General features: G+C 41.4%; 1 protein-coding gene across 4 annotated transcripts in view; it reads right to left on the reverse strand.

Annotated features, from left to right (window-relative positions):
• Window positions 1-5,361: 5,361 nt before the first annotated feature.
• The window catches only part of ola1 (Obg-like ATPase 1), a 196,800-nt gene continuing 180,116 nt past the window's right edge, over window positions 5,362-22,045 (reverse strand). For 2 of the 4 annotated variants that reach the window (XM_078228414.1, XM_078228415.1), the window contains one exon: window positions 16,541-17,796. In XM_078228414.1, the coding sequence (XP_078084540.1) occupies window positions 17,695-17,796 (102 nt within the window). In that variant the 3' untranslated portion in view covers window positions 16,541-17,694. Of the gene's footprint in view, window positions 6,171-10,469; window positions 13,963-16,540; window positions 17,797-22,045 lie in introns of those variants that run through there. The other 2 variants (XR_013499541.1, XM_078228413.1) reach the window with 2 other exon arrangements.

Below are 22,045 nucleotides of genomic sequence, written 5' to 3' on the forward strand. Positions count from 1 at the left end.
CACTACATATGTGCAAGACACATATCTATAGAATTCAGAAATGTTAACATCTCCGCCCCATATAAACTGAAGAAACACCATTTTAGTTGTTTATTCTTGTATTCTACAACAGGTGTACCCAACCTTTGAAGCATTGGTTTATATATCCACAGGCTGCAACCTGACAATTTCCTGCCTATAAATACTTTTGAGTTAGAACAGTGAACAAACAACTAGTGTTCATATAGCATTTTTAACATAGTAAAGTTCCAAGACACTTCACAGGAGCATAGACAGCATGTTCAACTGCTGTGTGTTTTTCTTGTAAGTTCTTTGACGATATCACTTCCAACAAGTTCATTTTTTCTTTTACACAACTTCATACTTCCATAGAACCCATTGATGAGAGTGCAGCACAAATGGAAACATCTTGGCCGGGATTCTCCAATGCGCTGCCGGGAGACAATAGTGGAGGGCCTTTCGCGAGGTTCTTGACCGACTGGATGCCAGTCGTGAGTCTCCCAAGCACTTTTTTTAGTGCAATCGGCGCGGAGCTGATTATCACATGGAAATGTCATGGAAATTGACATTTCCATATGATTAGCGGGCTCAGGATGGTATTCTCCGGGCCCACTAGTGTCTCTCCATCGCCAGGACTGGTTCCCACCAGTGAGGTTTACAACTGCTTCCCACTAATGGGGAACAGGCATTCTCACCCCACTGGTGGGGACAGAGACCATTAAGGCCTCCCGGGAGGTTGGGCGATTAAGGGATTTTCACAGTAACTTCATTGTGGTGTTAATGTAAGCCCACTTGTGACAATAATAAACTTAAACTCTCGTGCGGGAATAGGCCCTGTCCACCACTTTTCAGCGTTAATCTCTCCAAGGCTCTCTTCATTGCACAGAGTGTCAGAGATTCGTTCTGGTAAATATGCCCAAAAATGGGTGGGGATTTCTCCCACTTTCCCGTCTGTTGGGCATTTAGTTTTGTTTTGGGAGAATTCCGGCCTTTAAGTGAAGTCCAAATTGTGCACGCACAGCACTTTGGTTGTGTTATTCCCTCTATCCTACTGGTTAATTAGCTACCACAAACAAATTTGGCATTAGAAGCAATTTTTAACATCTCTAATTTTCTCCCCTCTCCCACCCCCACCCCCACCATTACATGACATGTTGAGCTCGATTTTACCATCGCGTTGCACCTGTTTTGGGGCATGAAAACTTGGTAAAGTTGGGTGTAAGGCAAGTAGCACGATCCGCACCCACCTCCCTCTTTACCAAGACCCAAAAATGGCCACGATTGGGACTGCGCCCGAAACAGGCGCAGGGGCCATTTAAATTGACTTAATGGGCTTCAAGCCCAACTTCCCCCTTTACCACCGCGTGCGCCCATCCAGAACCGGCGCGAAACAGACATGCTTCATAAACATCCAATTTGGGCGCTCCAGTTAGTGAGGAGGTAGGTGTCTAGCATCTGACGGCTCTCTGCCTGAGATTGGTTGGGGTGAGGTGCTCCGCTGCCACTCTGCCTGAGATCAGTGGAGGGAAAAGGGGGAAAAGGAATCGGTTGTTATGCACCGAGAATGATTCAGGTGAAACCATCAACTTTGTTTGCTCATGAATTACCATTTTATGGCTCCAAATGCCTAAAATATTTTGAGTAGGAATTTTTCAGCTTTAATTCCATTGCCGGAACACTCATTTACTGGTTGTGTAGATTAAGAGCATAAGAAGTAAGAGTATGAGTAGATCATCTGACCCCTTGAGCCTGTTCCACTATTCAATTAGATCATTGTTGATCTGATTGTGGTCTCAACCCCACTTCCCTGCTATCCCCACATAACTTTCAACGCCCTTGTAGATTAAAAATCTAATTCAGCCTTGAATATATTCAATCATGCAATCTGGAACGACCTCAGAGAAGAAATAATTTCTCTATTTCATATGATCATCGATATATTTACTGCCTCCCTGGTGCATTGCCTTTGCATCTAATGCTTATAGGTCCTTCATAGTTGATTGTTGCCAGCTCAACTGTTGCCAGATTTGCAGTAAAAGAACAAAGTGTTTTCTTATGAAAGTTTAAGCATATACTCAGCTCAGCAAAGTTACCATAATTTGTTTGGGATATAATTGGCCTAAACTGGAGTTCAGCATTGAAATACTCAGTTTATAATTCTCAGGGAAAAATTCCCCAATATCTGAAGAACCAAGTGACCATAACCTTGCCCTCAAAACTGTTGTGGCAGTTACAGTTTACAAGATTATCAAGAACAACAACTTGCATCTGTATACATCACCTTTAAGATAGTAAAACAGTTCAACGCACTTTACAGGAGCATAATCAGACAAAACAAAGGAACAGCAACCAAAGGACCAGGAATTAAGCTGGATTTTCTAGTCAGCAGCAAAGTCACGGTGCTCTCTGCCGACATCGAAGAAAACTATCCACAAACATCTAGTGATCTCTGTGCCATGTTTTTCTTCTTTCCTGGCAGCAGTTCAAATCTGGCAACAAGCCAAAGGATCTCCAGGCATCAACAGCAGTGATGTCATCAAGCAGAGTAGGCAGCTAAGCACATTCATGTATTCTCAGAGAGTAAACCAAGGTAAAAGTACTGAATCCCCTTACTTTTGAATTAAATATTTCAGTTAGCAAAATAAATGGTTAAAACAGAATGAAGATGGCAGCTAATATCGCAGTGGTTGGCACTGCTGCCTCACAGCGCCAGAAACCTGGTTTCAATTCCCAGCTTGGATCAGTGTGTGTAGTCTGCACATTCTCCCAGTGTCTGCATGGGTTTCCTCCGGGTGCTCCGGTTTCCTCCCACAGTCCGAAAGATGTGCTGGTTAGGTGCATTGGCCCTGCTAGATTCTCCCTCAGTGTACCCGAACAGGTGTTGGAGTATGGCGACTAGGGGATTTTCACAGTGGCTTTATTGCAGTGTTGGTGTAAGCCTACTTGTGACACAAATAAATAAACTTCTATATTAAACTTTAAAAAATGAAATATTCACAAAAGTGACATTTTATATTCCACAAATATAAAATTAGCTTTTCACTGAGGGTGTTTAGCAGTAATTATGAACCCAGTAACTAAAAACTCAGTCATAGCTCATGGCAGTCCACCAGTGTCTTCTTGAAGCTAGCTCCACAAGCACTCAGACAAATCTCCTGCAAAATCAACTCCAAAGAACTAAACACTGTGTCTAATTGGCGAAAAAGAATCTCCCATTCCACATCCCAAACACTCCATAGTAAATTGCCCCGTAATGTCAGGGGGATTAGGGTGGTAAATGTGTGGGGTTATGGGGATAGGACAGGACCTGAGTGGGATTTTTGTCGGTGCAGGCTCGAAGGGCCAGATGGCCTCCTTCTGCACTGTAGATTGTGCCTCAAATGGCGAACATTCCAGAAGAGGACAAAGTAAAAATTTTTGAACACATTCAGAAGCTCTCCATTAAGCACAGCAGCATTGATATGAATGACCGAGAAGAGCTCGTTACAATTGTTCAAAATGGCAACATCTTGTTTATCAAGCTGTTTTACACTTTGAGTTTTGATAATGAGGCAGAGCAGCAGCAGAAGAGGGAGGAAAAGGAAACAAATCCTGCACTCCGAATCCCACTACTACTTGGGATATCCTGTCCCATGTGCCCAAGGATCTGTGGGGTCGAAAATCACACAAAGGTCTATAAGGAGTTTAGGGTGCATGGAATGGAAGAATTTGAATACAAAGATGGTAACTTTAAAATAGAAACATTCCTGGACCAGGATCAGCAAACACAGAGTTGTGGGTAAAAACTATTTAACGCAAGCGAGTATATGGGGATTTATTTTTGTAAAATCATAATAATTTATCAAATCCTAAAATTTATAAGTTTTGAAAAAACAAAATTTTCTGTTAAGGTAACTATAGTGATTCTCAAAGTATTGTTTTTTTTCCTTCATGGTGTTCATCAGTCTATATTGTTTTGTAGTTGTGGTTAGAATTGAAAGCACTGTAACTAGTGCCAAAACTATTCTCCAAGATCAATTCATGCTTCATACATTATTCCAAACAGGAAGACAATTAAGCATTGATATAACAGACGCAATTGTAGGTAATATAGTTTATATAGATTTATATAAGTCTTAGGCAGCAATGCTCTGTTCAATTTTATCTCCTACCTAGGTAACAAAATTAAAAGCTGATGGAGACATTGTTTTAAGCTTACCCAAATTTTGACAGCAGTAAAATTCAGTCAGACATTTCTCTCACAAATTTTGTTGTTAGCCTCCCGTGGTAGATGTCTGCTTAAGGGTACAGTCTATAGATGCCAGTCATCATCTGGTCCCTTGTCCAAGTGGCCATTATTTATTTGAGTCTTGACTGTGTTGGAAGCTATTCCTTCATAGGTCATTGCAGCAAAGACTAATTTTGCTTGCATAACATCCAGATATTACCGACACTGGCATTTTGGAAAACAATTAGGAGATGGAATCCTGCCTTATTTTTTAAACACCAAAAACAGTGTTGCCTAATAAAGCAGCCACTAGCCACGTGATAATTTGCCTTTAAAAATTAAGAGAGTAATAGACACCATTGATGGGAACGTGACCTCAATACACATTTGCATGGTGTATGCACTTTAATCTTTTTGCATGTTTGTTGGTAAAACAGTAATGCGAAAAGTAAGCATTTGTTTATCAGTGATTATTGAACATTACATCTTTGGCCTTTGAATAGTGGTAGATGTAGTGGTATTATAAAGAAGTAAACATCTACTACATTTACCATATTGGAGTAAATATGTAGCATCGTTATGTCCAGCCTCCCTTAGTTCAGCAATGCATTATTAACTGAACATGGCACTTACCTAGTAAGTGTACCTCATCTACTCACTAGATAAACTCTTATACTCTGAAGGAGCCCTGATTCACACTATCATACCCACTAGTCGATCTAGCCGAGGCGATCATAATCCAGATACATTCTGGAATTTAAACTTCTAGAGAAACAAAAAAAAGAGGCAAATATATAAGCAAGTTGGGGAACAAAAATGGTGAATTCCTGTCCAAGCCCTTTTAAGGGTCAAAACCAGTCCACAACAACACATTGGCTGGAACTCTCCTGCTGTGCACGGGCCACCCAACACATCCTGCATTGATGTTTCTTGGAAAAACAAGTTTTTCAAAGAAAATTGTTTTAAGATACAAAAAACAAACAACTGTTTCAATTATACTGATTGCTAGACATTTAAACAGCACTAATTTTTCCTCTCACCATCCATCTCTAAACAGAAAGGTATTTTGCCCCTTTATAACAGGTAGCATATTTCCTAACCTCTTGGCTTTAGTGTGTTCCAAATTTATATTAACTCCACAACAAACTCAAGATAGGTTGAACTCAAAGGGTTAATTTATTTGTGCACTCTCAAAATGTGAAAGGGCCTTAACATTGCAATCATACAGTGAAAGAGAAAAGAAAGATTTACAGTGCAGAGACCACAGAGAAAATAAATATTGTTTCACATAGGCTCGAGAGTCCAGAATCAAAGTCCGATGAGGCACTCCTTCACGGAAGTTGGTGGGTTGAAAACCGAAACTGGGTAAGTTACTTTTCCAGTAGCATTCACTTCATATGATGAGATAAGCACAAGGAGATTAATCCGCATAGTAGGCGATGTACATAATTTCCCACAGAAGCAGTGTAGATGGGGCAAGGTCTCCAATCTGGGCCAGGGTTTCTTGGCTGCAAGACTGCTAGTTAGGCTACAAAAAAGCGGACCGAGACTTTACAATTCAGCAAGGCAATATTACTGGTTCCACAAGCCAGAGGTCCAGGTCACATGACTCCGACCTCTCCACATTGCCTTCAACAAGGGGTGTTTGTTCCTCATCTGGGTCTCCATGACTGTTGAATGTTTCAACCATTAAGAATTGAAAGAAAGATCGCAGGGCATTTTGTCTTAGCAAATGAGTAGACTCCTGTTGGTCAGACTGGGTTATGAAGTCCAGATGATTTTTGTATAGCTCTCTTTGAATTTGGCCTGTGCAGCTCACAGGAGCTTGATCATGGCTCTTTAAAGATAATGAGGTACGAGTTTCTCCGATTCTGCCAGGTAGCTTCTTGTTTTTGGGGTCACAGATTCAGTCATTTTAAGACTTTGCTACCTCAAAAAATTTAAAACTAGACAATGAGCATATCTGTATATGGGTTAAAAAAAAATCAAGGTGAGGTCTTAGTTCCTCACACTGACAGTTTCCCACATTCAAAATGAATGGTTCCCAACTTATCTATTTAACCCAAGTCTGATCTGGAGTTATGAAAATTAATGAAAACTAACTTTCTGCTGCCTATAGTACACCATGTGCTTAATTCCTGGCACTAATTGGGATATTAAAGAAAGGTGTAGGTTGTGCACCAGATGACACAATCTCTCTTTTTGGTCATTTCATAAAATCAGTTTTGAATGCACATTGCTCATTATTTTGTAAAACAAAATTCCATATTTTTATTAAATATTCCACAAATAGCTGCAGACATTTTTGGGATTTGATACATGCACACTAAATATGGGCCAATAGCACGTGCTTTCTTTCTCCTGGTATCGAATACTTTATGTTGACAAAATTAAGTCAAGTGTTCACTCTTTCATACAATTGTCAAAACCACACTACATGAAGTTTGTATTCATCATTACCCTCCCCTTGTGCATTTATCTTTAACACATCCTTCTTCCACTCATGTTATAACAGTTAATCCAAATTACTGAGAGTCTTGTGTGGTCAGTCACATGTTGCAAACTCCAACACCCCAACTCCCTCCCATAACACCTTTCCATGCAAATATATAACCTGTCTTTTTACCTCCTCCCTTCTCACCATTCAAGGTCCTGAACAAGCCTTCAAAGTGAAACAGGTATTTACATGACTTCTTTCAAATTACTATACTGTCCTCATTGTTCACAATATAGTCTGCTTCACACTGGGGAGGCCAAAGGCAGATTGGGTGACTACTTTGTTCAGTCTGGAAGCATGATCCCAAGCTTCTGGTGGTCGGCCATTTTAATTCTCTACCTTGATCTCACGCTGACGTCGACAACCTCTGCCTACTGTGGTGTTCCAACAAAGCTCAATGAAAGCTTGAAAACAACAGTGGCAATCTTCCCCAAAAATTCTAAGTGTTCTAAAAGTCTGAAAACGGGAGTGTTCCACATCAGTTTTGGGTGAGTTCGGCACTGCAACCATTCCACACTGTCAGTTTTTCTGACAGCTGGGAGATTTGCATCGGTAGGGAGGGGGCGGAGCCCAAGTAAGGCAGTGAAGCCAGCTGCAGATTGTTTGGGGCGCCACTGCGCAGGGTGCCTTGCTCTCCCAGTGAACCTACCGCCCCATGCCTCCTCCCATCATCTGTGGCACATTCGGTCCCCACAGCAGCATGGGCTGCCAGCATAGGGGCAACAGGAAACGCCCCCCCCACCCCACCTGCATTGCCTGCCCTTGCATAGCCCCCCCCACAAAAGCACCCGTCTTTGTGCATGTCCCTGCATCATAGCCCCACACTAAGGCCCCACCCCCTTGGCCCTGCCCCTGGCATACTTATGGTGCCCAACTAGGCACTGCCATGGTGCCAGGGCACCACAACCCAATGGACACTGCTCAGCCATATGCCCCTGACCACCCAGGTGCTTCAATGGTCTCCAATGCCCCCGGCATGGCTATGGTGCTTGGTCTCTGCTAGTGGAGACCAGTACTGATTCACACCAGTGTGACGTTCCGCCAACAAGGGGCAAGATTCCGGGAGGCCAGAAGATGCTGTGCGGGAGCAGGTTATTAATCTTACTTTTCTGTTGATCGACTTCAGAACCTTTCCGAGCACAAAGCTGATCACTTGATAAAACAGGACCAGGAGGATAGCAAATCAATTTGCGCCTGTTTTCTATCCTTGCCCGCGATTTTCCTGACTCACCACACTAATCGATCAGCGCGGCGAGCCAGTAAGATTGCGCCCAATATCTCACCTTTTGATTAGGCACTTTACAGTCTTCTGGACTCGCCCATTTTGATTCACCTTCTTTGCATGTGCGGTCTTTATTATGTTTTTCTCACTTTTGCTTCTGGGTGGTAGCTATTCATTATTCTGCCACTCACACTGCCTCTGGACCCATTCTTTGTTTCTTGTCCCTTTGGCTCTGCTTCACCAACTCTTCTGTCATTTAATCTCTCGCATCTTTCATCCTCTCAGAGACCTTTCCCCACAAACCCAGTCCGTCTCTGCCCACCATACCAAACAACCATTTCACCGACTTAAAACTTATTACCTTCCTAACTTTGCCCAGTTGTGAGGAAAGGTTATTGATCTGAAAACTTGGTCAAGATTTTATGTCTCTGTGGGGTGAGAGAGAGGAACAGAAACTGAGTGCTCCCTCGCCATCTGTGTTCAATCAAGTGTCGAATGACCAGTGAGACAGAAGCCATATATAGCTGCAAAGGATTGCTCAGCGCCCAATCAGCACTGTAGACTAGGACATTATATAGCAGAGGGTACAGCCACGAACAGGAAGTAATTCACAGCTGGATTGTACAGACACCTTACCCTCAGAATTAGTCCTTATTTTGCATTCAAGACTAAAAAAAAATGGAATTAATAAATATTCAGATGTTGTCATCTTCCCCAGCAGAATCTGCCAGAACATTCAATGATTGTCCTGGTGGCAGGCCTTTTCCATCACCCTTCTCCTGCCTTATTATAGCTTGTGAACTAACTTCATCTTGTCCATCTCCCAGTAAATACAGCAAGCAATGGAAAATTGCAGTTTGGGTTGTTAACAAGTTCAAAATGGTGGACAGGCTGCCAAGTTTGGCACCCACTCACCTTCCATATTTTGGGAGATTGGTAAGATTCTCAGGTCCAGCCAACAGCTCACCCCTGCCCACAGGTTTCCCGGCAGTGTGGGGTGGTTTCAATAGGAAATCCCACTGACAGCTGGTGGGACCAGAGAATCCCACTGCCCACAAATGGCACACTGCCAAGAAACATATGGCTCGGAGGTCAGAGAATCCCACTCATAGTGTTGCATCATAACGTCATCATTGTATTTTTCACCAGTGTCAGTTTGGGAACATAAAAATCAAGCCCACCAACTCTTTAGCTCTCCACAGATGCTGCCGGTCCTGCTGAGTATTTTCAGCATTTTGTTTTTATTTCAGATTTATAGTTCAGATTTAGAAGGAGTCGGTTTAGCTCAGTTGGCTGGACAGCTGATTAGTGATGCAGAGCAACGCCAACAGTGTGGGTTCAATTCCTGTACTGGCTGAGTTTGTTCATGAAGGCCCACCTTAACCTTACGCCTTGCCTGAGGTGTGGTGATCCTCAGGCTAAAATCACTACCAGTCACAATCTATGGTCATCTGGGACTACAGCAACTTAACCTTTACCTTTTACTGTATCTGCAATATTTTCCTTGTGTTCCAATTAGATCATGGCAGATCTGTACATTAGCTTAACTTACTGAATTTAACCCTAATCCCTCAATACTGATGCCTCACTCTTTCAGTCTTGAACACCTCAATTGTCCCAGCATCCAGTGTTTTGGGGGAACTAGGTTCTATATTTTTACATTTTGTGTGAAGTGCTTCCTGATTTCAATCGTCAATTCCCTCTAGTTCAACATTCTCAAAAGAAGATTGATTCTCTCTATCTTACTGAATCATTTTATTATTTTAAACAGATTAGATCACACCTCAACCTTCTATCCTCAAAGGAAAGCAAATCAATTTTATGCAGCCTCTCCTTGTATTTTAATTCTTAAACCACCAGTAACATTCTGGCGAATCTGCCAGAATGACAACGTTGTGATGGCAACACTATGGGCCGGATTCACATCCATCAGGGTGACGTGGTGTCAGAATGGAACACAATACTCTGGATGGAGTCTGAACAAGGCTCAATACAACTGCAGCATAACTTCTGCTCCATGGTATTTCAGTGCCTTTGAGATAAAGACTAACATTTCATTAGCCTCAATGATTGATTTGATATATATTCTGGAAAATATTCAGCAACAATAGCCTACATCTTTTAATGTTTTAGCTAATATCAGTAAATGAGACGACTCATCTTCCATAAACATGCAAAGCTTAGCTGAAAAACAGTGACAGCAAAAAAATGTCACGTGTTTCTGTACTTAACTCAAATCAACCTAACTGCCCTAGCTTGATTGAAAAGCCAGGAAAGCACTAAATTAGTAACTTCTATAACCAATCCTCACTTTACAGCATCTTTGAGGTGGGCACTTTGGCAATTAATTTGGTGTCTGTGAAAAAGATCAAAATTCACCTCAGGTGGATTCCCCACACCAAGGGCAGACTAATGTGTGTGAAAACAGGCCAGTATTGAGCTTACACCAACGTATCATCATGTGCAATGTTGTTGGGCCGCATTCCTGAAGTCATCATGCCCGAGTGCAATAATATGGCCTAAAAAAATCAGGAGCCTGCTCACCTTATTCAAATCCAATTAAATTGCTTATTTAAGCTTGTTAATGTCCCAATTGATTGGAATAATACATGTTACAAGGAATAAAACATTTGCAGATAGGTGAATTTAAGCCCTCAACTATATCTCTGCTTTCTTGGTAGTGAAAACATGGCAATAGTGATCACAAGAAATACATTCTCCAGTGAGGGAGAGGGGATGGGGAGGAGGAGAAGATTGAGAAGGAGCGGAAGGAGGACAGATGGTGAGGTTCAGGCTGCACTAATCGTCCCTAAGGGAGGCAAGACCTGCACCAGAGCAAGAAGCTGAGGCAGGCATAATACTGCAGCAACAGAGGCACAGAAGGTTCTAATTGAGTATATAGACAGAGAATAATTCACCTTCAGATGACAGAGAAGGAGACAGACTCTCCACAGACGCTGTGACCTCTCTGAGATGTTAGCAGGGAAATAGCTTCCAACTGTGTCGGTGGTCACTCAATGCCAGTAGCCATAAAGGTGACGGTGGTACTGAGTTTCTTTGCCACTGAATCCTTTCAGACTGACTTATGTCAGTGACATAACCCAGCCTGCTGCACAGCACTGCATCAATGTCTTTAAAATGCAAGCAGGTCAGTACATTGTATTTTCAATGGATTGCCACAGTCAACTGGAAAGAGCGAGAGGCTTTCCCCAGGGTCATGAGAACAACAGACTGCAATCACATCATCATAAAGGCTCCAGAAGGTGAACACTGTACATTTATTAACAGAAGAGTTAAAACTCCTTAAACGTCCAGTTGGTCTGTGATCACAATCGACGAATTATGCAGATAGGCACAAGGTATCCAGGCAGCAATCACATTTGTACATTCTCGGTAACTCCCAATTACCCGACATGTTCAGTGGACCTAATGCCCATGATGGTTGACTTCTGGGTGACGAGGTTTGCCCTTTGAAGAAATAGCCTCATGATGCCAGAGAAGGCCTCTAGAACAGAGGCAGAGAGGTTATAATGACAGCCATGGAACCATCAGGGCCATAGTCGAGCAGATAATGGAGCTAAGGATGAGATTCTGATGTCTAGATAGATCAGGAGAAGCATTATAGTATGTGCCATCTAGAGTTTCACTGATGGTCATTATGTGCTGCGCTTTCCATAACCTTTCTATTCAGAGAGGGGATTCCTGGTGGAGATACAGGAGAGTAAATATTTGTCTAATTATGAGGGTGAGGAGATATGGGAACACCCTCACTTAGAATTAGGGATCACCGTTTCAGAATAAAGGGTTGCCCAATTAGGACAGATATGAGGAAAACATTGTTCTTTCAGAGAGCTGAGAGACTTTGGAATTCTTTTCCTCTCTTTAAGACAGAGGTAGATAAGATTCTTGATAAGGTAGGGGTCATTATACAGGGCCTTGGTGAGACCACACCTGGAGTACTGCATGCAGTTTTTGGTCTCTTAACCTAAGAAAGGATATACCTGCCATAGAGGGAGTGCAGCCTTAGCAGATACCCGGGTTGACAGGACTGTCCTATGAGGAGAGATTGGTTTGATTGGTCCTGTATTCAAAAGGATGAGAGGAGACCTGATTGATGTGTATAAAATTCTAACAGGGCTGGGTGGACAAGACGCAAGGAGGATGTTTTCCCTGGTTGGAGAATCTAGAACCTGGAGAGACAGTCTCAGGATACAGAGTAGATCATTTAGGACTGAGATGAGGAAAACATTTTTCACTCAAAGGGTAGCGGACCCATGGAGTTCACTACCACAGAAGGCTGTGGAGGCGAAGTCACTGAACATATTCAAAAAAGATAGGTAATTTTTTGAAGAGTTTTTTTAGATGAAAGGGCTGAATGGCTTACTCCTGGTAACTATGTTATCTGGGGTAGGCAGGAATATGAAATTGGGGTTAAAATTAGACCAACCATGGTTAGCAGTGCTGCCTCACAGAGCCAGGAACCCGAGTTCAATTCCAGCCTCAGGTTACAGTTTGTGTGGAGATTGAACGTTCTTCCAGTGTCTGCGTGGGTTTCCTCCCACACTCCAAAGATGTGCGGGTTAGGTTGATTAGCCATGAAAATTGCCCTTTAGTGTCACAGGGGTTAGCAGGACAAATACATGGGATTATGGGATCGGGTGGGATTGTTGTCAGTGCAGGCTCGATGGGTTGAATGGCTTCCTTCTGCATTGTAGGGATACTGTAGGGGCCGAGTGGCATACTCCTGCTCCTTAGTCATGTGTTCATATCCCGACAGAGAGGACAAGGCCCCGCACATGAGTGGTATTAATAACAGAGGTTCCAATAAGTCAGGAACTCTTAGCCTCAGAAGCGCTTGTACTGCTAGTGTCTCAACCTCCTTCCATCTAGAATGTATGCTCACTGAGAACGTCTCGTCAGTGCAGTCACCCTTTCAATTACTTAGGCATTTTTGCATCTTGACCAATGTTCACTACTGACACATCAGGAACATTTTCCCAATAAACTTCCTAGAGACTTACAGATAAAATGAACCTCTGCATGAGGGATAGTGAATTTAAAATTAACAACTTGATTATGGTACATCCAAGATCACATGCACAAAACAAGAAGCCCACATGATCAGCTTTGTAACTAGTGAGGAGTTTCCTTATTGCTTTTGCTCCAGCACAGTGTTCTCCTTCGCTTGCTGCTGCATTGGAGGCAGGCTGTTGATCGGCTTGTCCCCACGCTCTGGATGATTTTGGAAGATGTCCTCTGTATGGCCTGAGACCTTGAGGGTGCCACCACATTAGGACTCCCACTGAGTCTATCATCATGGCAATTGAGGAGGACTGTGCCAATGGTGGATGGACGGAGGAGAGACTGCCCCATCAGATGTGCCCCGAGAGGTGCTTCCAGATGATGGTGGCAGTAGCTGCTTATTCTCTGCCATAAGAACTGACTGGTCCCAGGAGCTGGTTCAGTGCCCATGCTCCCAGTCCCTCTGTCACCCTGAGCTCAGAACAAGGCGATGGTGTAAAAGTCAGCACGCATACCCACAATAGCATTAGCAATACAGTGGGTTTGCCCCTCCAAGACAGTCACCGGTCTGTCCATGGAGGAAGCCTGGCACTCTGAAGAGTGAGTGATCGAAAATACGTGGCCTAGATGGACATCTCCATAGTCTAGGCAAGAGCATGTAACTCCCTGATATATCCTCCAAATCGCACTGGACATTCAGCATCTGTCGCCTCATGGCCTATTCCAGAGGCTCATCATCTGACTCGAACTCAATCTTGGATCACCTTGAACACTTCTCTAACTACTCGAGCCTTGTTTCAGCACACACTCTGGCAGCTGCACAGGCAAATGTGAAATGCCCTCACCAGATCGTGCTCGTCCTTGTCCCAAAGCGCTAATTCCTGCGAGGTGACAGTACTTAAGCTGGTGCCTGGTGCAGGGAGAGGATTTGACACTTCACCTTCAAGGGTTCCTCTTCCTCCTCGGAGGTAATTGCCAGTTCCATTGGACTGGCAGAGTCGGCAAAAGGTTCACCTACGCAGGACACAGAAAAAAGGGAATTGGCATTTCCTTGGGTATGCAAGTTCACAATTTTTAACACCATTAGCAGAATGAGGATTATGAGATAAGACACTTTGCAACCATTAATGGATGAAGGCACAGAGGGCTTCATCATCAAAATATGGATGGTTCTGACCCTTCTCTGCCTTGCCCTTCACAACCTTGTCTCAGCCTTCTATGGAGAAAAATATTCTAGAACTAAGCAGCTGCGAAATTTTCATATTTCAACAAAGTGTACATGATCAGATTTAATGCCATTTGTGTTAACTGGCAATAAAACTTAACTCAAAGCCTCAGCAGTATTTGACACACTTTTCAGGATTCATCATGGGTTTATGGACAAGTTTTGGATATAGGTTAAGTGTTTACAGTTTTAAAAAACAGAATATGATCTTTTGGCCAGGACAGGAAGTTGATGACTAGCCTATGGATCAATTCATGATGAGCTAAAGGAACATGGCCTTTGGGTCAGGATAAATTAAGTTGATGAATTCATAAGATATAGGAGTAGAATTAGGCCAAATGGCCCATCGATTCCGCTCCGTCATTCGATCATGGCTGGTATGCTCCTCATCCTCATTTTCCTGCTTTCTCCCCATAACCCTTCAACCCATTACCAATTAAAAATCTGTCTAACTCCTCCTTAAATTTACTCACCTGAATTATACTGTAATAAAATGAATTGCTTAACTTCAGAGTCGAGCATACATACACAGATGACTTGGCACAACAGCAAAATACCAGGACAGATTAGCAAAGTTCATGTTTTGGAATAAACTCTGGACATTGTGCTAAAGGTCAGGTCATTCAGTGACTGTTTTACAAATTCCTCAGCACCTGCGCATGTGAAATTTTCCAATAGACGTAACAGGTCATTTTGTGTTTATGTTATAAACTCATTTGTAATTACAGATGTAATGAACTAGACATACAAGAACACTGCGTTAAAGATGAGGTATCCCAAAAGTGGTATCAATATGGGGTAGGGCCTGGGTGGGGTAGGGCCTGGGTGGGATTGTGGTCGGTGCAGACTCGATGGGCCGAATGGCCTCCTTCTGCACTGTAGGGTTTCTATGATTCTAATAACTAACAGAAACTGTGCAACTTCTAATTGCCTTTTAGAGCATTCTGAAGAGCACTTCCCCAGTGTGTACACTAGCACTGAATAAAACTGCTGCTTGTCTCTAACTACAGATGACTCTGTGTCAAGTGTCTTTCAGATATTCCACAGCAAGATTAATAACACTTATTTCAAACTGATAAACCTTCAGAAAACAAATACTTCCTTTTGGTTTTGATCTTCACAGAATTGCAGGGTCACCCGACATTGCCCCATGCCAGATGGCCCTTTAAATAAGTAGTCATGAAAGTTTACAGCTACCAGACATCCTCACCCTCTGGCAGAGATTGGGCAGGTGAGCAATAATCCATGGATACCGTGGGCCAAAATACAGCCTTACAACCATTAATTTACTTATTACCATTTTATACTGTGTGGAACAATAGTGGAGGCTGCAGTCAGAAATCCACCCACTTTTGGGCGAGTCCTGTCCACCAAAATGTGACATATTATTCAGACCGTCTATTTCAATGTTATATTCATTGGAAAATTACACAAATGAAGAACAGATCTGTGATGAAATGTTCAAAGCTCCTCACTCTTTTTTGTCTTCTCAACATGATTATTTTCCTTTAAGTCTGCTTTGCTATGTCCTTTATTTTATTCTCTCCATTTAATATGCATTTTTGGCCTCCCAGGCTCTTTTGTTTAGTCTGTTAATGCTCAGGTACAAGTTCTTCAATTCTGTGGCAAAGTGATCTAATACTGTAATTTTGACTACGGATCTTAATTTGCTTATGATTATTCAGGGATGGTAGAAGAGATGCAGATATATTAATGTTTTTCCATGTTTATCAGATCCACATATTTAAATATGTCCAATTACAACTGCATTCCCTCTTAAGAAAGTTAGAAGTTTAGAGTATCAAGATTATTGCCTTTTTTGTTGGAGAAGAAACACAACTGTCTCTAAACCCTTATAATGATGCTATCATGCCATATGTGCCACCTGACCTCTTGAATACACTCTCTGTCTGACCTGTAAAGCTCGAGCGGTAACGAACAGGAGGCAAATTTTAGTTCACTGGCGCATACCATTTCCATCAGCAACCACAGACATCAAATCACTCATTAATGTTCCAGTGCAAATTTCAACAAAAGTTTCAAGGTAGCTAAAAAGCAGAATTTCAAACCAAATTTCTCAATGTAATTGCACAGATTTTAACACATTCAAAACCCATCCACTTAAGAGTTAAAAACTGGCCCAAAATGTCCACCAGCAGCAGGTTTGAAGAGCAAATTACAGAAATACATAAGTCAGTTAGCATCTGAAAGAGGAAAACAATTGGATAATGTTCCAATATGACCCCATCATTGATTTCTTTCTCTTTCAGGTGCTGATGAACCCTGATTCCAGCTTATTTTTGTCCTTTCCTTTATGGCTTGTTTACTGGAAAGTGACATCATCAAATAATTACAACAGCAAATCCATTCTCAGTGAATGAATTTAATGAAGGGCGTTATGATAGACACTTCTACAAAGTCACAGGCCAACATTCAATACTAATTTAGGAATTCAGCAAAAGGCAATATACGAAGTATATCTTGTGACAAATATATTATTTAGCAGAAAGGAGTTTTAATCACCAGCACCACAAAATGCATTTATAAACATCTAAAGAGGTCAACTGTAAAGGAATAAAAGCAAACCACTGATGTGGATCTCCTAGTTGTACGCAAAAATCTGCCAAAAAAAGCATAAATTTATGCTTCTGCATTACACCCATCTAGATCATGAACTCTCATAATACAGACATGAAACTACTTATTCTCACAATAAATGTCCACCTATTCATGCTTTCAATAAATCACAGTACCCAATCTTTATCTTTTAATGAAAAGAACCATTTCTGAAATATAATAAAAGCTGCCCACAGTGACAGTTACTGTATCATACACACGTCTTTAAATTCTGTAATCAGCAACCACCAGGTGCCATATCACATTTAACACACCACAGTCAGTCAATACAGACATCCCCAAACACACCAAGACTGTTTTTGTCAAATGTTTTATTGACTGTAAACATCTGGAGTACTGTAAAACATGCATTATCCGTAGATTCAGAATGGAGCAAGTGGTATTGTCTTTTCTGTCAAATGTGTCAGATTTGGCATCTAGTGATGGAGATTAATGAAGTATCATGAGAGTAATATGGTTCTTGAAATGTTCCAATTTAGAGTAGAGCTCTAATCTTAAATTAAAGCTGTCGACATTTAGTGAACCTACATTTTCATTGGAATAACATTATCTCAATCCGGAACAAACATGAGGGATATAATTAAAGGAAGAACAGGCTGTCTCCAGACAGGTCTGAACCATGATTTAAAGCCAAATGTATCTAAAAAAAACAGCAAATTCAATAATAGTTCAGTTGCTTTAGAGCATAGTTAAATCTACATATGTAATATTAATAAGCAGAATCCTGTCAAAGTCCTAATTTATGCAAATTGTTGCCAGTTACCAATCTGTCCCTTACATAGTAGCCATATAGTTAAGTCCTTTTATTTGCAAATCTGAAATGTGTGCAACTTTTTGGCCATTATGTTTTACTGCTTATAACAGGAGTCAGCGGTACTTCAAATTCACTTCTTTTTTGCTTGCTGTGGAGTATTGAATTTGAAAAAGATAACGTCTCCATCTTCAACAATGTAATTTCTGCCTTGCTGTCTATATTTTCCAGCACTCTGCAAACAATTAGAAAAATGGATATGATTAAACAATCACAATATAGATGAGAGATGTGTTCACATAAACAATTCAGTTTGAACTCTTTCCCCCGAACAAAGCCATATAATTTTAAAATATTAATATTCAATTTACCAGCTGCAATTTTATTCATTTCCTGCTCTGCATTTAATTTCCTAGATTTCTGAAATTAACTTCAAATAGATGGCATGAGAGATTTTACGAAAGGTAAATATTTTTGATTATTTCTTCCTTCATTTTGGTGTGATTATCAGCCTTGCAGTCAAATTAGCTTCTGAAAAAATGCAGCAATTTATCCGTTAGCTAATAGTCTTTATAAAATGAGCAGTCACATTTCCAGGGACTTACGAAATGAGAGGAAAAACTAGCACTTGTGTAGTGCTTTTAAGACCAATGGACATCTCAAAGTCTTTTACTGCCAGTGAAGTACTTTTAAAGTGTAGTTATTGTTGTCATGTAGGTGGCAACTAATTTGTGCACAGACAGCAATGTGATAATAACGAGATGATCTCTATTCGTAATGATGATTGAAAGATGAATACTGGCAGGACACCAGTGATAATTCCCCAGACTGCTTAAAAACTAGTAGCAAGGAATCTTTTATATTTATCCAAGAATGCAGACAGGGCCTCAAGTTAACGCTTCATCCAAAAGACAGCACCTGCAACAGTGCAGCACTCCCTTGATACTGCATTAGTGTGTCAGTATATTTATTTTTGTGCTTATGCTCAAGAACTCAGAGGCTACCAGCTGACACAGAATGACTCAATTTAATAATGCACTCGCTCCCCAAATTTGTATCATAATATACAAGAAAGTTATAAATTTAATTTACTGCCTATTTTAGGATCCAGGTTTTCGCCATTGTTCAGTGTAGTTTGGTCTCCTCTTAAGGGGGCATTGTAATGTAAAAGAAGGGACAAGTAGACATCAGATCCATTCTACAAATTTAATGCACTGTTAGTTGGTGCAGGGTGGGGCTTAAGCTAACTCTATTCTGATTTTTCTCTGCCTCCGTTAGAAATGTTTGGTACCAATTCAAATGGCAAGACTAAGATTGAAAATCATTATGTAGAATCAAAGGTACCAATCTGAGTTCTACTACAGCATATTGGTGATGCTCATCTACCTGTCCTTCTATGAAAGTTATAGTGCAGAATTTGACAGCCTCACTGTTGCGGAGATGGGGCAGTAAAATGTGGCGAACTGTTCAAAACTCCATTGACTTCGACGAGAACAGAAGATCCCACCGACAGGAGGGGTTTTAAAATTCCGCTCATGTGGGCTGCGATTCTCCCATCCCACTGCGTTAATTTTTTTTTAGCACAACGGGCCGGGAGATTCTCGCATCTGCTGATTCGTGGTGTTCACACACTTGTTCGTGCCCCGCTTGCGTCTCTCAGCACCGGATTTCTGGCGGCGTCTGCTCCGTGCCAGAAATCAGCAGGGAGGTTCAAAGACCATTTATATAGTCACTTAAATATAATTTGAATGAGATTAGCAGGCCCAGGACTGAAGTCTCCAGGCCTGCTAGCCAGAATATTTCACTCCAGCGGGGTTTACAGTGGCTCCCCACTAATGGGGAACTAGCAGCCCGGCCCTGCTGGACTGAAGGGGGAGGGGACAATCAGTGCCCCCCCCCTCCCCACAGAGGGTCAGGCGGGGGGGGGGGGGGGAGGGGGGCCTGTGTATTAGCATCCTGGCAGTGCCAGCCTGTGCCCCCGGCACTGCTCAAGGGGCAAAATGCCAATGCACAGTGGGCACCTTGGCACTGCCCATCAGTGCATATGGGGGCAGGGCCTAGGGGGCGATCAGTGGGGGTGGGAGGGTTCTACTGCCACTCTGCATAGGGATCGGTGCAGGAAGCAGGGAGGCCAGCACTCTGGCCGTTGGGGGACCAGAGAGCACTGCCAGCGATCGGGAGGTCGGCAGCGCGGGGGCCATGGCGTGTATTCAGCCTCTCCAGCGGGAATAGGCTCCGCCCACTGAAATTTAATGATATTCACGTTGGTGGCCTCTGCAGTGCACAGAGTGTGGGAGATTCTTCTCTGAACTCTCACCGAAAAACAATCAGCGTGAATTACTCTTTTTCACGTGAATTCGACACTTAGCATTTTTTTGGGAGGATTCCGCCCATAGGCCGGAACTCTACCACCTTGCCCACCACAGAATTAGAACAGCCAAGGGTTCGACAACGGAAATCTCCGTTGACCTTGGACAGGAATTTCCGGTCTCACCCGAGCAAGGCTGTAAAATCCCGCCCACAGTGTTTTATGTTGAAAAAGGAAATTGTAATTTTGAAGCCCTCACTAACTAGTTGAAAAAATAATTGGATTAGAATCTGTAAACCACTATATATATAAAAATATCTGATGTTGCTTTTACAACAAAGGTCTACGCATGTGATTCTAATAAGCACAACCATTTTCAATTTGACATTCAAATTATAGGGATAGAAATGGCAAAATGTTAATTGTGTATAACATAGTTTAATTCAAAATAATATTCAAGTAAAAAAATTATAAAAGCAAATGAAATGTAAAGCAATATGACATTTACTCATTATATTAAAATAGTGCTCGCAAAAATTAAAACAAAATATATTAACTCAGGTGGCAGATCAATACCAATTTAAATTATTTTGAAAAATGAAACTGGCATTACTTATTTATTAATTTGTTGACAATGTGGTCTTTTGTCTACACTCAATTAAAAGACCAACTGTCCTTCTAATGTTCAGGAGGCCATTTATTCCATTCCTATTACATTGCAGAAATAGTATTTTAAAAACTTTAATGACTATTTGTGAATCCTAAATATGTATTAAGCTAGATGGTGTGTAACCAGTTCATTTGCACTTGAAAGCAGCCATCTGGAAAGGCCAGCATTTCACAACCAGATATGACTGCTAATAATGCAACAGCCCTGTTGACTACAAAGCCCTCACAGAGCCACTCAATGGGAAGTTCACAGAACAAACATTAAGTGCTATTAGTCAAACCGGTGGCACAAAATGCTTTCCTATAATGATTTTACTAGATAGGCTCATATTATAGCTTCTCCATATAGTATATTTTCAACCCTTTAAGTGGCAAAGATACTCATCTTAAAGTACATTTCTTCTGTATAAATAGTTTTCTATAATACATGATGTCAATATAAATACATTTTGAATTAGCTACAATAAATTACACTCTAGAGCACTTTAATCTTAATGGAACATTCCAAAGTGCTGAACAAAGACAAGAAATAACCTGACACAAAGAAATTGCTGGAAGATGATGATTTGTGATCAGAAACTAGACTGTGGAAGTAAGTAAGTTTTGAGCATGCTTTTGAAGGAGGGGAGGGAGCAAGCAAGGTGGTTGGGCTTAGGTCAAATGTTGCCAAGAGGGTGAACCCAAACACTGAAGGCTTTGCAGCTAAACATGGAGTGAAAAAGATACATAGGCAGCCAGAATCATAGTAGCAGATGTCATGTACAGAATCAATGAACTGAATAATAAAAATATAATTGTTGCTACAATCATCAAATGTTCAAAACAATGAGTTACTCCATATATTCAAGCCATTAAATGAAATTGAGGGCATAATATTTTACATGAAAAGTAGTTACACTTAAAAATTGAGATTGCATTGCACAATGTAATCCCAATGTAATGATTAAACTTATTCCAAATACCAAAATGTAGCATGGACATTTTTGTAGCTTTATTGGTCTCCTACTTCTTTGCTTTGCAGGCCTTTAGAAGCAAAATGTGCTTTCAATGCTATCAACAAGCTTGGATAAATTCGACATGATCAATGTTCCTCACATCCAAACAGACTGCCCAGCATTGAATGTTATCTGTTTGGCAAGTGAACTGATGAAATTCACAAAATCAAATGAACCAGAGTAAGGGACAGTTCAGAAATTTCAGCAAATAATCTTGTTGGGATCAAGTAATTCAACTGAGTGGAGTCAAATGAAAGATCAGTGACGATTAAATTTAAACCGGCAATTTTATTACATGAAAGAAACAGCTAAATTAGCTATAATGCTATCACCAACACTTCCATATTTAAATGTGGCAGGTATTAAACCTTAGGCATACCTCAGAAAGCTATTTATGATTATTGGTATGCTCACATTGGAACTGTAAGGGATTAATTAAACCAAATGACTACCAGAATAGGATTTAAACATACTATCTCTCCTTTTGCCACTAAAATAGTGCAGACACAAGA

Source organism: Mustelus asterias, chromosome 14 (assembly GCF_964213995.1).
Source record: "Mustelus asterias chromosome 14, sMusAst1.hap1.1, whole genome shotgun sequence".
NCBI lineage: Eukaryota > Metazoa > Chordata > Chondrichthyes > Carcharhiniformes > Triakidae > Mustelus > Mustelus asterias.